This window comes from Brachyhypopomus gauderio, unplaced genomic scaffold, assembly GCF_052324685.1.
Source record: "Brachyhypopomus gauderio isolate BG-103 unplaced genomic scaffold, BGAUD_0.2 sc57, whole genome shotgun sequence".
NCBI classification, from domain to species: Eukaryota; Metazoa; Chordata; class Actinopteri; order Gymnotiformes; family Hypopomidae; genus Brachyhypopomus; species Brachyhypopomus gauderio.
The window spans coordinates 658,345-675,000 of record NW_027506880.1 but is presented as its reverse complement, the minus strand read 5'-3'; the positions used below and the strand labels follow the sequence as shown (position 1 = coordinate 675,000).

The 16,656-nt window shown below is 48.1% G+C and overlaps 1 protein-coding gene across 5 annotated transcripts in view; it reads left to right on the top strand.

The window, feature by feature from the left end:
- ccser2b (coiled-coil serine-rich protein 2b) overlaps positions 1–7,609 on the top strand; it is a 49,288-nt gene extending 41,679 nt beyond the window's left edge. The window contains exon 11 of one of the 5 annotated variants that reach the window (XM_076987854.1): positions 3,153–7,609. In XM_076987854.1, coding sequence (XP_076843969.1) covers positions 3,153–3,803 — 651 coding nt within the window. In that variant the 3' untranslated portion in view covers positions 3,804–7,609. Of the gene's footprint in view, positions 1–569; positions 1,178–3,152 lie in introns of those variants that run through there. The other 4 variants (XM_076987855.1, XM_076987856.1, XM_076987857.1 and 1 more) reach the window with 4 other exon arrangements.
- The last annotated feature ends 9,047 nt before the right edge of the window (positions 7,610–16,656 follow it).

The following is a 16,656-nucleotide window of genomic DNA, read 5'->3' as shown; positions in this document are numbered from 1 at the left end:
GATTCCTACCCTGTCTCCCCCCACCCTCCTGTCTCACCCCACCCTCCTGTCTCCCCCCACCCTCCTGTCTCCCCCCACCCTCCTGTCTCCCCCCACCCTCCTGTCTCCCCCCACCCTCCTGTCTCCCCCCACCCTCCTGTCTCACCCCACCCTCCTGTCTCACCCCACCCTCCTGTCTCACCCCACCCTCCTGTCCTTATGTCCTTTCCATCCCACCACCTCATTCCTGCTCTGTTTATGGATTTCAAATACAATAGGTGTTAAGACGAATGTTTGTCCAATGTATTGGGGGTAAGACAAATGTTTGTTTAATGTATTAGCAGGCAATTAGATTCTTCTTTTGAGGAACTGAAAGTGGTTCTTGTTACATTCTGGGGCGAGGGCAGTTGTTTCTTGCTGTGTCATTAAGCTATTCATTTGCAAATGCTGCCTCCCTGGTGTGTTGCGTGTGTGTGTGTGTGTGTGTGTGTGTGTGTGTGTGTGTGTGTGTGTGTGTGTGTGTGTGTGTGTGTGTGTGTGTGTGTGTGTGTGTGTGTGTGAGAGAGTGTGAAATGGCCAAATGCAAATAGGACACAATGAGGCAGAGTGAACCAGATCAGCATACCTCACTGTGTGCCACCGTCACTCACAATGCGGCGTGTGACGTCAGCTCCCCTCCAGAGAGGAAGTGGTCGTCCTGGTAACCAAGATCTCGGAGGTCCTTCGATAAACCCAGGATGGAAACGCCCTTAAAACGTCATGACTCACGTGTCTCGGTCCGTTTCCACCTGTCCAGAGGACGGGCGTCTGCTAATGCGCTCGCCGAGGCATCCCATGTGTTCAAGGCGTGGCCTGACGGCATGCATGCCTCTAGGCCACGTCCCCATTCTGCATCATCTCCGTAGTCGTGGCGATGACAGTGGTGCACTGGTGCCTCTGTGTTGTCAACACGCCACTCCTGTAAAGACAGCCTGTAATCTGTGTCTGCTAGTTCTGCCCCAGCTGACTGCAGGCTGGATTGCTGTGTTGTTATTGTGTTTCTAATTATTATTTAAAGTGCTGCACACTTGCAGAAACAGAGGGGTTGCACTGTCGTTATACAAATGTGTGTTTGCAGTCAGTCTAGATGGTAATGAATTAATCTGAAATTTTCCAGCAGCCAGGATGTGGTGATAGAGGCATGGCGGTGGGGGTGGAGCGATGGGGGCGGGATGATGGGGGCGGAGCGATGGAGGCGTGGCGGTGGGGGCGGAGCGTGTGTTTGGGTGAGCAGGGTTGAGTGGCTGATGTCATTTGTGAGCAGAAGCCTACAAGGGCATTTCAGACATCACAACCTGTCCCTTCTGACTTCATCTGGACTGTCCTGTATGTTAATTTGCAGTTGTATGACAGACTGTGTTGTACGGCTTTCTGTGCTGTATGACTGGGTTGTATGAATGTTGTATGGCAGTATCTGTTGTGTGACTGTGTTGTATGGGATTCTGTGTTGTATGGCAGACTGTGTTGTATGACAGGCAGTCTGTGTTGTTCTGCCTCCATTGTTTCCTGTCTATCTCTCTCTCTCTGTGTTTCCTGTCTCTGTCTCACACAGTTCCCTGTCTCTCTCTCACTCTATCTTCCTGTCTGTTTTTGTTTCACTCTTGTCTCTGTCTCTGTTCTTCTGTTCTTTTGTGGTTCTGTGTCTCTCTCTATCATTTCAACAAAATATTTCTTAATCTATTCTCGAGACTTCACAGTCTCTCTCCCACTCCCTTTCTCTCTCCCCACCTCTCTCTCACTCCCTCTCTCTCTCTCTCTCTCTCTCTCTCTCTCTCTCTCTCTCTCTCTCTCTCTCTCTCTCTCTCTCTCTCTCTCTCTCTCTCTCTCTCCCTCTACCTCTCCCTCTACCTCCTCGTCAGGAACACCATGTCACGTTTTGTCAGCCATGGGTTCCTAATCCAGGCTGAGCTGTCGTTCATTATTGATCAAGTGGCCGCCGGCCTTCCCGGACGCTACCCCGAATGAGTCGTGCTCAGGCCACAGTGGCCTGGTCCGGGGAGTGGGCGACGACCTTCTCCTCCTTCTCCTCCTCCTCTTCCCTCCCCCCTCCTCTCTCCTCTCCACTCCACTCTGTCTTCTGCAGTCCTCTCCTCCCTCTGTCTCTCTCATTGAATCTGTGACTAAGGGGGAAAAATCCCAACAACAAAGAGTGTATTTTTGAAGACATAGCCGGAGGCCAGGGCCAAATATTGACAGGCAGGGAGGGAGATGTAGCCGTCGACGTGGCCAGAATTGTGAAGAGGTGCGGCTATTTCTTACTGAGAGTGTAAGGACGATCCTGTGCGTGACCAGTAGGTGGAGCTGTGGGCCAGGAGATTTGCCCCTGGCGTTGACTGCACAGGGCACAGGGGCACGTGGAGCTCCAGCCGGCCTGCTCCCTCTGATCTGCCGCACCAGCTTGGCCTCCAGCCAGCAGCCTCTGCAGGGCCCTACAAATGGCCAAATCTCCACTTAAACCATGATTTGTAGATTACCACAGCTTGTAATCCTGTTCGGGCTGCGTCGGATTGAGTTGCAGTGCAGTTTCGGATTGGGAGGCTCTCCGAGGCGAGCGCTCCTGAGTTTCGAGGTGGCAGTTAGCTGTGAAGGCACGCCGCCTAGGGTCCGCTGGCCCCCTCTCCTTTCCATTTTCATGTGTTTCCTGCCGGGTTTTCCGCACTCTTGGCGATGGTAGTGGTGGGAATTCTTGGGCCGCACCTCAAAGCAAGGGGTCCGAACAGCGCAGCTGTTACGCAAATACGTCTACTCCACAGGAACGTCGAGTGGAATCGTTAAACTGATTCAGAGTACTTCCGATCATGGCAGCTAAGGGTAAGACGCTGTGTGATGAACGCCACGCCCTCCTGGGCAATGCGAAGAACGGTCGTACATGGTTTGTCGATGGCGCCCCCTACCAGCCACATTTGGTACCAAAACAGGCCTCCTTTATTTTAGAGCAGTGGGTCATGTTTCTGTCCCGTATACCTGTGTTTGCTTGTGATTGAATGTAGTAGAACGAAGGAGAGTTAGACGTCTGCTGTACTGCCCAATGACGGGACTCACTAATCAGGACACGTTTAGTCTCCCAGACTACCTCCCAGACGTTTGCTTTGTGATCAAAGCTCCATGCTAATGATGTTCCTTTTCTCTCACAGCCTCAGATACTACAGCCTGCCCCAGACTCTCCCAGCAGATGCCGGAAGCTGGAAACGACTTCAAGCCAGGTCCCCACAGGGGACCCCAGTGACCGTTTGGACGCCCAGCCTGGTGACGGTCCCGTGAGGCCCCGGTCACGCACCCTGGTCCCGCCTGCCTCTTCCGTCAATAACGCTGCCGTCCCGTCTGCTGTTCCCGCTACCCGCCGCTGCTATCGCCACTTCCAGTCCTGCGCGGGTCTCCGGTCAGGACAAACTCGGCCTGCTCCTCGATGCCCGCATCCAAATCGGGCCACGTGGGGGAAGGTCGCGACCCAACGACCTTCTCCCTTCACAGCCCTTCGTCTGTGCACAGAGAGCAGGGGCTGTGCAGGGGCCGCCGGCTGGAGCTTTGCTCCGGCTAGACTCCTCCGGGCCCAGACTCCTCCCCCCACCCTCGCGAGGCCTCCCTTCCATCAGCTCCCCTGTCTCCCCCAGTGCCCGTGCCCTCGGGGTCAACTCCACGCCCAGAGACTCCCAGCCCAGTTCAGGACGAGCGCGGGAACTGCCCCGCCCCTGCTTCTCACGCCTCCCCACGCCAAAGACCCACTGACCCTCCCTCATCCTGGACCGCCCTCTGCCCTCTCCTCCTCTTTCTCCTCCTACTGCTAGAGTTCGTCCCAAACGCACACGACCTCCCAGTGAAATCCCTGCGTAATAACGCGCCCCCCCCCCCCCCCCAAAGCTCCTGAAAACTTGCATATATTTCCGAACGTGCCGGGGGTGCGTTTGCTGCGTTTGATCTGTCTGAGCTCTCTAAATAAGACATGCACTTGAGGTCAACTGGCACGTTCTTCAGCACATCAGGAACGCCTAAGATGTGAAAAACGCAAACTCTCTGGAGCAATCTGATCGTTACGTATTCCTCCTGTCTGTGGCAGGTGAAATCTAAATACGTTTTCCCCCATAAGAAGAAAAGAAAAAGCTATTTATAAACGTCATATATTTTGAGCTATTGACAGAGAACAACTGTCAGAGGAGGTCCGTTGTGACGGGTAAAAACCAGACAAAGACAGTAATCGCTTGTGAGGGCTGTTTTCCTCAATCGCCTCCCCACGCAGGCTCTGTTCAGTGTCGACGGCAACCTGCTGTGGGTAGCTCAGACAGCCGTGACTTCAGTTCTCACGGATGTGTCGAGCTGGTGTTGGAGAGCTTACTGGAGGACAGCTCACACCGTGTGCCTGATGGCACCGTAGCCTGGGTCCCTCCTCTTCCTCAGCGCTTTGACGAAGGTCTGACTCCGCCCATCATCCACTTTCATTTTCATAACTGGGTGGTGGTGTTGTGGTGAGCGGATCCTCTGTCAGAGCTTTTAGGTGAATTGAACATCCTCTGTTGCCCTTTAAGAATCTGGCCCGCACAATTCATATTGCATCAGATGCTGATCTTGTGTGTGTGTGTGTGTGTGTGTGCGCGCGCGTGTGTATGTGTGTGTGCGCGCGCGTGTGTGTGTGTGTGTGTGTGTGTGTGTGTGTGTGCGCGCGCGCTCAACACTACAGCGTTGAGACTCCTCCTGTTCCTAACACATGACTGCAAATACACTCCCCTCCCCCCTCCAGACCCCCAACCAAGACACCTTCACCCCTGCGTTTGACTTCCTCCGGTTGTCCTCAGTATGCGCGCGCGTGTGTGTGTGTGTGTGTGTGTGTGTGGGTGCGTGTCTTGCTGCACACCCATCCTGCTCTGGCCTGAGTCAGCCGCACCTCATCCTTGGCCAGCAGGGGGCGCTGTGCGGCTTGCTTGGCGGAACGCCCCCGGCCGGCCATCTGACGCGCCCAAGAGCGGTGGGAAAGAAAAACGGAGGAGCATCACCAGAAAACCTGTTGGCATGGTTACACGAACTGCGGCTACAGCCCATTGGTCGGTTTCCCCCCCGCGGCCTGAATTACCATCTTGTCCCCTGTAATTTTGATATGTCATACCAAAAATGAGATAAAGAAACAAAATAGGCACAATTCATGATGACAAGATTACAGAGCAGGACGGCAACACTGCCGTTTTACGCAAAGCCGTAATTTGGATCTCCTGTAATTCACTAAAGCTGTTGGGAGGTTCATGCCTATTGTGCACTACATAGTTTATTTCTAAAAGGCTGTGTTCAGTGGCTCTCCCCTGCGAAGGCTCCTCATCTGCACTTTGATCATTACTTCCCAGAAAATGAAGTGATGTGAACCGCGCTTAGCTAAACAGCCCGACTATGCAACACCTCTCCTTTGGCCTTAGTGTGAGCTGAGACGTTCACTTTGGGTCCGTCGCGCAAAAAAGGAGGCAGCCGCTGGCAGAGTGTGATGGCAACGTTTAACATCTCAGGTCTTTGAGAGGCCACCTCCGCTCTGGAGAGAATACACCAGAGAGCGTGCCCCAGACTCCATGATGGACCTGAGTTCGGTGGCTCGAAATCGTGAACTGGCCTCACAGAGAAGCTCTTCTTCAGTGTCCCGCCGTCCTGCCTCTGCCACATTCGGCTTCCTCATCACCATGTTTGGCCACAGCAGTCCTGACAGCCTGTAGCAGCCGTTTCAGCTGTGCCAGACGCTGTTTCACAACCGTTTACCAGGGCAAGGCCTCCCAGCCCGTCCTGTTCCATTCCAGTAACCCTCAGTCCCCCTACTTTGGCTGTCCCTCTAATTAGGACTTCACAGGTAACAACCAGTGTGTGTCAACCACGAATGTGCAATAGGCCGACCGTGACAGGCCCCAATCTCACTATTCTACGGTCAGCGCCCTAATTCCAGAGGCCAGGAACTGAGGTGATCTCTCTTTCTGTGAACCAGCACTTGCAGATTAAACAAGACACCCTCACTGTAATCCCCAAATCCCACTTAAAGTGCTCTTGACTTCTAATGAACCCCTTACACACACACACACACACACACACACACACCCACACAGTCCCTCATGGAATCCTGCTCTGGAGAGAGTACACAAGTGAGCATGCTCAGATGTGGCCTCTCTTAAAGACCTGAGATGTTAGTATTGGAATCAAGTGGCTTGAAGTGTGGGTGTGTGTGCGTGAGTAAGTGAGTGAGTAGATAGTTCTTGAAGTGTGTTTAGATAGTTCCTGTTGATTGCAGTTGAAGAGAGTGGGGTATTAAGCGTGCTGCTCTGTAAACACACACACACACACACACACACACACACACACACATGTTCTCATTAGCACATGAGGCAGATCTCAATGATGTGGGAGAAGAATAGGGGGGGAGTGGAAGATGATGGCATTGAATGTTTTAAGGCTGTTCTGGAGTGTTGTGTCATATGTCACGCCCACAGCCCAAGTGCCTTGTAAATGCTTTGGGGTTCCTCATTCCAGAGTGCTCGGGCTGGTTCCGGATGACTCACCGTTTGGGCTTTGGGCCGTGAAGGAGCCGTTTTGTATTTAAATCTGGAGCTTTCCTGTTTGGATGCCATTTTACAGAAGTTCCTTAAGCTTGTGAGGAACCCCCCACTCTCCTCGCGCACACACACACTCGCACACACACACACACTCGCACACACACACACACTCGCACACACACACACACTCGCACACACACACAGGACCACGGGCATGTTGTGGCTCCTGTGTTCATGTCTAGTTGAGCTTTTACACATTAGCTTTCTTACTCATACATGTTACAAGCTTAAAAAGCCGCCCGAGTCTTACGCTCGTGTCTGTGGCCGGTCCGAAGATGAGCTCTACCCCTTCAGACTGCGGGACTGCTCGCACCGTGTCCTGCTCAGCCCAGATGGTCCTCCAGAGCTGCAGGAGCGCGTGTCCCTTCACCCACGCTGTCCGGTCCACCTGCAGGTGCAGCTAGCGTTCTCCCCAGCCAAGCTCCCTGCTCCACCCTCGAACATAGCTGCATTACCCACAATTCTCCTCATGCTCGGGCTCCATCTGCATGTCATGTCACCTACTATTATAACCAAACAGACAGCGTTCCTGCACTGTTAATGGAGTTGTCGTACCAAGCAACATCTTAACAGTCCGTACGAGGTGTTGTCCCCACCTGCCTAACCTGGACGAGGGCGACAGGCCGGTCTTCTGGGGCTCACGGAGGAGCTGCAGGTGCTGTTATGTCGCCCCACTTCTCCGTGACCGCGCCCGGCATCGATTTCCTTTTCGTCGTGGCTTGACAGCTGTGTTCCAACTCCTTTCTGACTACATACTGTATTTTTAATTTGTGCAATAAGAGTGTAGACAAACACTCAAATGTGTATGCACTGTTGTATGATATACAATTCTGATTTATTTATTTGAATGTTAATTAAAATGTGTCATTGTCACTGTATACTAAATCCCCAAAACATAAAATAAACAAAATAACTGACAACAGTCACTAAGGCAGTTTATGCACAGGCGTGAGATGATGAGCTTACAGTGTTTTGTCTGAGAGCCTGAAATAAAGTCAGCACAGACATCTGCTGTCAGTGTCGTCTTCGTATTTTCATCTGTGTCTGTGTGTCTGTGTGCGTGCATGTGCAATTAGTAGCTCAGTGGATTAATGTTCTAAACCACAAACAACAGCAGCAGAAAAACATCTAGAACAAACTTGTGTTTGAGTGCCATAGACAGCATGATGTTGTGTGTGTGTGTGGATATCTGGGCTCTGCAAACTCTGATTGGAGGGCTGGGTGGTGGGTGGATCCTCTGCTAGCTGCAGTGCGCTAATCCCACCACTACCCAATCCACAGGATGCCTTTATCCCCTAATTATTGGAGATTGGGTGGTGGTCACTAGATCCACAGCATAGCGCTTCCACTGGTTCTGAATGCAGCTACATATTTGCAGCCATATATTGGATCCAGTAGATCCAGTCACAAACAGACCAACACACCAGTGGAGCTTCACATTGGCCACCAACACTTCAAGGGAGTGTCGCACGTCAGCGACAGTCTAATCTGTGCTTCAAAATGTGCTTCTCAGTTTAACCGCCCTCAAGGAGTTTCATTTCTTATTGCAGGAGATAAGTTTCGCATTATTGTGAACATTAATGGCATGGCCTCAGCAGGTTAAGGTACCGCTTCTGTTATTTTCTTCTTCAGAGATGTTTTGTTTAATTTGTGCGCCTCCTTTTGTGATATATAATGTCACGTCAGAGGCCGTAGGGAAGCTCCCTCCACTGCTGGAGCGTGTATAGAAACAACAGCACAGCTCCTGTGGCTCCCCAAGAAAGCCACACCAACCCGGGCCTCCCCAACACACTCCGGAAGGGTGAGGTTGAGCTGCGTGCGGTATGTGCCTGTGCACAGCAGTGTGTTTGGTGTGGACCGTGCAGGAACCCTGCAGCAGCACAGCTCGATGATCACTGGGTAGCATTGGGCTCAATTGTCATCGCCCGGCTAAAATTACATGGGATTTTTGTGTTAAATAAGGGCTGATGTTACATTTTACTGCAAAGTATTCAATTTTATCGAACGCACTTCAAGCAAAACTGAACAATATATTGTTATTGTGTAGCAAGTCTGATCGTTGAAGAGGGCTGTATGTTGGTGCCATCGTGCAGACTCACCATGAGTGAAGCTGGCAGCACTTTTTAAGGGAAACGCCCCGCAGTCTTTTCTGTGTTTCTCACCTTTTAATGTTAGAGAAGTTCGTGCAGTGTGGTTTTTTTTTTTATTTTTTTTTTACTTTTTTAAGTGTTGGGGTGATTTCTTTAAAGAGCCCGGGGTCTAGGCACATCTGTTAAGTGCATGTTTTTGTTGCTGGCGATGTGGAAGGGAGGACCTGTGAACATGTGTCTGTCAGACTGCTGCGTCTCCTGTGCCTGGCGCAGAGGAGAGTGGAGAGTGGAGCGTGGAGGAGCACGGAGGAACATGGCGATCGAATGCGGCTTAGCTTGGGCGGCTTGGCTTGCCCTGCTGATGACATCTCCTCCTTCGGCCTCTCCCGACTCTTCTGACCTGCTTATCCCCTGTGCTGATCCTGATCGCATGGAAGACTCGCCATCTGTCGGGTGTTTAGCTCCTGTTCATCGTTACTCTCATTTTCCATCCTAATCAACAGGCGCTTTCTGTTTATTTAGTTTGTCTTTTATCTTACACAACTGCCCCGTCACTGGTTGAATGGCTCATGTTGTGTTTGTCAGATCTGAACATGAAAAGCAGTTTTAATGGTGTTTTAATGGCCTTGGGCTCAAAACATACTCTATTTCTCTATAGCAAAAATTGCACCTGGATGATGGCTTGTCAGACGTTTATTTATTTATTTATTTTTGAGGCGGGCGTTTTTAACTCCGCTCCTGTCACTGCTAATAGTCTCCATTATCCTGAGTAGAAGAGGCACTTCCTGCTGTTCAACCTCACGTCCTGCTCTTCCTAATTGGGCAGTAGGGAGCTCACCCATGGCTGACATTACGCACCTGAAAACACGACAGGGCCCCATTTATATTGTCTATCAGCATCAGACTCCACATGGATTATCATTAAAAGTAAAAAAAAAACACAGTGGAGTGCATTCATTTAAGGGACTGAAAAGCTCCTAAAGACTCCTATATAAAGGACATTATTATTGTTATTATTATTATTGTTGCTTTAGCTCCTACATACCTCTTTGGATGTTAATATCGTTAGGTTTAGCTCAGTATTGTTAGCCAGAAAAATGGCTAACAATAACCAGAATTTAAATGCAGGATGTAAGGATTAAAAATAAAAGATGGATTTTAATGAGGCTCCCCAAACCTGCGTGGCAGAACTCAAAAAGAAAAGATGATGAGGAAAGAAAGTCACAGTGAAGCACTGTTGTGTTTCTCAGCATGGAGCTGGGTGTGTGTGTGTGTGTGTGTGTGTGTGTGTGTGTGTGTGTGTGTGTGTGTTGCTAGGTGGTACCAGAAACCAAACGGCCCTCCATTACTGTAAGTCCACCAGGGGGGCAGCATACATTTGGAAATTTTTTCAACATCATCAACATCGCCCTTCTGGATCCAGCTTGATCAGGCCTGAATACAGGGATCTGATCCCAGAAAGTCACAGCAGGCGAGACTGTGTCTCTCTCCCAATGGCACAGGGCCCTGGACACTGTGACATAATGTTATTAAAGCAGCAACTGTGAAAACCAATGTGTCTGGCTGCCATGTAGTGCCTTCTTGAAATACCCTGTAGATTAATCTGTCATGTAAAATGAACACGTTGTATATCCTTTAATTAATCTAGAATGGTGTAGAATTAATCTAGAATGTAGAATGGTTCAGTTCTCCTGCAAGTGAAATCTCTGGACACTGACCAAAGAATCTGAAGGGTGTGGAATAGGTATCCCAGGGTCTTTAATGACCAGACTGATCTCACCATGACTCTGACTCTGATTGGTTGGCCAGGTGGTGGGCGGGGCCTCTCCTCTGGCTGCGCAGTTAGTGACCCTGCCGTCTTCTTCTTCCTTTTCATCAGCGCTCTCATAACTCTTGGCCAGACAATCCCAGTGAAGATGTGGCACCTATAAAGCACAGTCATTAGACGGGCCTTTCCTTCATTCTTATCTCTGCACCTGTAATAAGCACTCCAGGCTGTGTGGACACCTTACAAAGACTGTAACGCAGATACGGATGAAGACATGAAGTCATTATAAGCTGTGGAGTTGTTATATGGCCATTGGGCTGGTTCTTTTCCTTTTGTTTTTCAGAGGTAGAGCCCTGAGGAGCACTTTTCCTTATTGTCCTTGTCCTCTTCTCCATTAGAGCAGACTATTGATCCCTGCCAGAGCTTTGCATCCACTCCAGTAACTCTGATACCTGCTGTGAGCCCGGACTAGCTAGACTGAGATATCTCGGTTCTCCCAGCGATGCTGTTGGCAGGCTGGGATGGTGCGGGTGCGGGGGGCGTTTGTGTGAGGCTCCCGCCACCGTCCCACCCTCTCTCGGTTTTGCACGGAGGGAAGGAGGGAGGGAGACACTCCCACAGAGGTGGACTGACCCCACCCCTCACACTTAGCTCAGGCTTTCAGATAAAGGTGTGTGGACGCATGAATACCCTAATCTGCAGCGTGCGATCCAGGGTGCAAGCGTTTTGTCCCTGCCGGCTCTAGCTTCCTAGTGGACGGGAACAGGTGCCCTGCACGCGGAGGCGTACAATGAGCAGGCTCCGGGTGTCTGGTCGTCCGAGCGTAATTAGCATGCTTGGCTTGTAATGAGCACCCCGGAGAGGTGGGGGAGCAGACAGGACAGGAAGCGTGAGCTAATCTGAGGTGAATGGCATTTGCTGTGATTAAGAACAGAACTGAATTATAGCAATGGATTATTTATTAATTTTAGGACTATTCTTTCTTTTAGCTTAGAATTTTCACAATTACTGAGTGTCCTCTTTCCAGAACTGTATTCTGTAGCATGGAATGAATTTCTGCAGTCCCCTACAACCTTAGAGCCCATGCACTAAACATCTCACACCTCAGTCACTCCACTCTGTTCAGGATGTCCACTTCAGCTTCGGAAAGTCGATGTGATGCGCTTCTTCGAAGCACAGCACTCTATGGGTTCGCTCAATTCAACAGATCTCCACGATGGCCAAGGGCCTGCTCATAATCGGCTCACAGACAGGAGTTATCTCCCACATCCCTTACCAATCCAGGCTTCTTCAGACGGCTGGGTGGGGGTTTGGGTGTTGGAGGACTCGCACTGAGCCATATACACTTGCTCTGTTGAGATAAGTGTTGCACCGTTGGGCAAACTCTCCGGCATACAGCGGTGCTGGGAGGCCGTTGGCTGGGAAGCAGGCCCCGAGGTTAAAGCCTGCCGAGGGATCGCTCTGAGAATCATGGGAATGAACTCTCTTACTGGCCAGTAGGAAAGAAGTTCAATTTGTGTGACGCCTTTGTGGAGAATGATGTAGCACTTTGGTGAGTTCCAGACTCGGAAGCAGTAAACGCTCACACAGTTCTGGAAGATGGAGCAAGCAGGAAAATGCAGTTTATTGCATATGAACTAGAACACACACACACACACACTTACACACCTCACAAGCTGTTTAACGCTATAATGAATTCACAACCTTGCCATATGTCTGAATTCTAGACACTGACTTCATATGTTCCTGGAGGAATACTCTGCGCTCCCTGTGAAAATTCGTTTCAATTGTTGATGAATGATGTGTAAACTTTCATTTCCCCATAAAGTCACTCAACCTTGTGGCACTCCCCCCCCCCCCCCCACTCAAGGGACCTCAGATGGTGTCTTTCACCTTCCCCAGAGCTGTTTGTTGTTTAAGTCAAGGCATGGCAGGTTGGTAGCAAAAATGACTCTGGTCTGCATTAACATTACCCTATCAAACAGGCGATTAACATACCTAACAAACTCATACCTCGCATTAACAAAGCTAGCAAACACATGGTATAGTGCTAACTGCTTGTTCTTGCTATGATAGCTACACATCATCAATATGAAGAAACCTTTAATGCAAATTTTAAAGATTTTCAAGTTTTTACATAATTTTGAAGGTCTCACTGATAAATAATATAGCAACTGACAATATGCTTAATTACATATGATGGTTTCAAATTTTGCGCTGATAAAAATGGATAAATATTCAGAAGTTCTTCATTACACATGCCGCAGGTTACAGATCCATTAGCACAAGAGAAATGTATACTATCTCTCAATCCCCAACTCCCTCTCTCCCGCTACTGTGGAGTGCCCCAGGGGCAAACACTGGGCCTTGTGCTGAATTCCTGAGCGCTGAAAGCTGATTCCTCTTCCCTCCAGCAGTGACACGATGCTCCCAAGGGACACATTTCTGGGGGTCGACCAGGGAACATCAGTTCAGGTGTAGTCGTCTCAGCATAAAAGAGCGTAATTACAAGTGTAATTATCCAGCTTCTGGTTCTGTAGAATCAGATAAAGGCTCACCGGTGCACAGTATGCTAATGACACCAGTATTCAAATCCAGGGAATGAAACAGTAAAAAGAATCAAAGGCATGTTCAAGGCCCATAAACTGGAACACAGCGCTGTGCTCGTGCTCATAATTACTGTGGCGAGAGGAAAGACGCTGAGCAGAATGTGACCTGCTGTCTTCACTGAAATCCGGCACTGCCCTTCTTGGAAATGGCCCCCATCTTAACTTCTCTACCACCTGGATATCATGCAGCTACACGCCTTCCACTGCTGTATTCCATGTATTTCTGCACTTTGCCCTTTGTATTAGCATTTGTCTTTCTGAGACTGCTTTCAAAGCATTTCTAACTTTTAATGTTTCTGCAGGCTTGTCCCCAATAATATCTCGTTATACGTGTATAGTGCCAGTAAAGCTATCCCGTACTTTTGAGGAACTGCAAATGACTGAGGACTGTATACAGGTTTATGTAACTAAAAGGAATCCCCAGTGGGTAATTGCTGCTGTTGTAAATGCTATATTGGCACATTCATTGTACAAGTCTGGGATACTAATAAGAATGGAATGGCTCTAATGTGCTTCTTGATGTCTGAGGTTATACACATATACATTTGCCTTGTGGTTGTAATCCTTTTGTAACTTTCCATCCTCATTGGTAACAAGCTTCTTCAATGCTGCACTGCAGAACCAATCTCATGATTTCAGGGCTTGTACACCATTGGTCTCTCAAGTTGACAGAAATAATTCTTGTTCCTGGCAGCCACAGACACTTCAATCAGCAGTTCAAAAGGTCCCGAGAATGGAGCATTGCAGCATTTCTTCATCAGCAGCACCAGACCCTGACAGGTGGACATTCTGGAAGAGCTCCAGGTGATGGAGTTTTGGTGGAATGTCCTGCTCCACCCTGCAATCAAAGGTGACAAAGCCAATGACTCTGGGGCAGTCCACTCTTTGGACACCTTCTATTCTTGCAAGGCAGAAATTCCATGTCCATGCTAAAAAAAACTGCTCTTGATCTTGAGAAGAAAGGTCAACTGACTGAAGTAAGCATGAAAATAAAACCCTGGAAAAAGAAAGAACATTGCCTGTGGCATGTTCTATTCTGATGTCTTTGTGGTTACACCTCTGTGGGAAAGTTTGTTGGGGTTGTATTGGGGCAGCTCACGAAGAAGCTGTGTGGAGATTTCAGAATGTAGACAGGGCAATGATGGAAACCAGCCATGATGGGGATCCGCCAATTCCATTAAAGCTGTGTGGCTGATTTTCATGCCTTACCTGGAACAGCCGGATTTCAAACAGTAGGATGTCATGGGTCTTGTAATGCCAGACTCGGCCTTCCAGTGGGCCACAAGCCTGTGAAAGAGGGAAAAAAGAAGATAGCTTTGGATGCATGGACTGGCTTCTCTTTAAAAACTCCAGCACATACTTAGGTGAATCTCAATCTGTACTTCTATGAATATGAGTCAGCATCAACAGACAAGCCTGTCCCACACAATCTATCCCACGCAGGATTATAAAGGGGGAATTCAAATGGGATGAAACCGATGCCAGGATTCCCATGTGAATTCGGTTGTCAGACCATATCAGCTGAATTAGAACTTTTTAAAGTGTTCGAGTGGAAGATTTTCCCCAAAAGAACAAGAGGAGAAGTGAAGCAGTGTAAAGGAGCAAAGGGTAGCTGAAAGAGGTTCACTACCTCAACAGCTTTTTGAGGCATCTTTCAAAAGAGGCTAACTTAATATGAATGTCGGAATGTTTTGTACATTTTGAATTGTTTTACAGGAATAAATTTCTAAATATTGGAAAATATATTTCAGGGCCTTTTATTTAGAGTGTTTGTGTAGTCTATTGCCTTTTCATCAATAAATATTAAATACTGAAAGGTCCTGTATAATATTATACCATTTAATGTAATCTGATTCTATACTTGTTTATTTGGCACGTGCACAGAGTAGTGGATTAAAATAGCAGAGTAGTGGATTAAAGTGGAGTAGTGGATGAAAGTAACGGAGTAGTGGATCTAGCTGATCCCTGACATTTCAAAATATCTATAGCCTACTGCCCACTCACCAGATTTTCAGAGCTGCAATTCTTTAGCATTACCTTAGAAATCGTAGTCAATTATGTTATTGCAAATAACAGCTAACACACACATTGACAAAAGGCCGTGAAAGTTTCCATGTTTGATGTTTCTGCAGGCTTACACATGTATAGCTATATTTGGATGATACTAGCTCTACTCTGCTGCACCATACTTGAAGCTAACAACCGGACTATTAGATGCAGATCGTTTTCTCCAGGATCATAATTGCAGTATTACTCCATGACACTTCTGATTCGAAAGCCACGCCGACATTGTGCGACTTTCAGAAACGCCCTTGATCGTGTTTGTGGTGGCGGGCTCGCCACGGGGCCTTACAGGCTGACCTGACTGGAGACGACAATCCCCAAGCAGCTATCGCTAATGGCTCCTTTGTCCCGGCAGCAGGATCGCGCGTGAAGTGCGCACTCCGCCTAGCAAATTTGCGGGACCGGCGCCTCCGTCCTCCCCGATCCGATCTGAAATTCCAATCAGGTCGTTCCACACTTCAGCTCAGTTCAGTGGAAGGATCTGCTGATAAGAGACGCGGTATTCAGCTAAGTGGAAGCGTGGTGGAGATGAGAGAAGCCCTCCCCACTCAGGCATTCACTGTGATAATATAATTTTGTCCTTACAGGAGATCTATATAATTGAGCTGTTTTGATAGCTTTCTATATTGAAAAGATAACCCCATAACTAAGAGTGCAATGTGAAAATGAGTATCACACTCATTTTTCCACGTTGCATTCTAAGTACCGTCAATATCAGTGCTCAGTGCTAGATATATTAGCACCACCACTGTGGAATCAGCTCACCTACTTGAGGGATGTTGGTCTTTTTTCCTAAGCAATCACAGGCCATGATTCAAACAAATGAGACTGTAGCTTCAAACAGGAATTCATGCTCCATAAGTAAATGGCTTCTCGGTGTACAGCTACGCCATGGGGCCTTGTATGATGGATTGCGTTTTTCCCAGACTCCTTTGGAAAGCATGCGTAAAGTCCATCTAATTTGGAATTGAGCCACTATAAACATAGACACCAAATCATTTTCAATAAATCGATCAAATAGTTGATCAGTAGTCGATCTAATGTCATTGGATAAACTAAATTCATCTATTAACATGGATGTCTGCTCAACTTTCAGGGTTAACACCTTTGAGGGTTAAACACTAATAAACACAATGTGCAACACTGTCTAATGTCTAGACCTGATAACTGCTAATAAAGTTTAAATGATGTTCACAGAAAACTTTTATATTGCATTAAACTTACATTTTGACATTACGTCTTTGAGCACGGTGGAAAGCTCTATATAAATAAAATGTATTATTATTATTATTATTATTATTATTATTATTATATTTTACAGTTACATTTTGCTATTCAGTTAAGTTTTTCTGGTCACTAGACATTCTTACAGAACTGAATGTTACTATTGATTGTCAACTAATTTGTAAATACTCAATGAGAAGAATTTCTGTTAAACACGACATCAGTAGGATTTCCAACGTGCACACTGCACATGTAGTATCTGTCCTGTATACAACGTTTCAGATATTTTTATGTGTATGATCTTCCCATAAGGT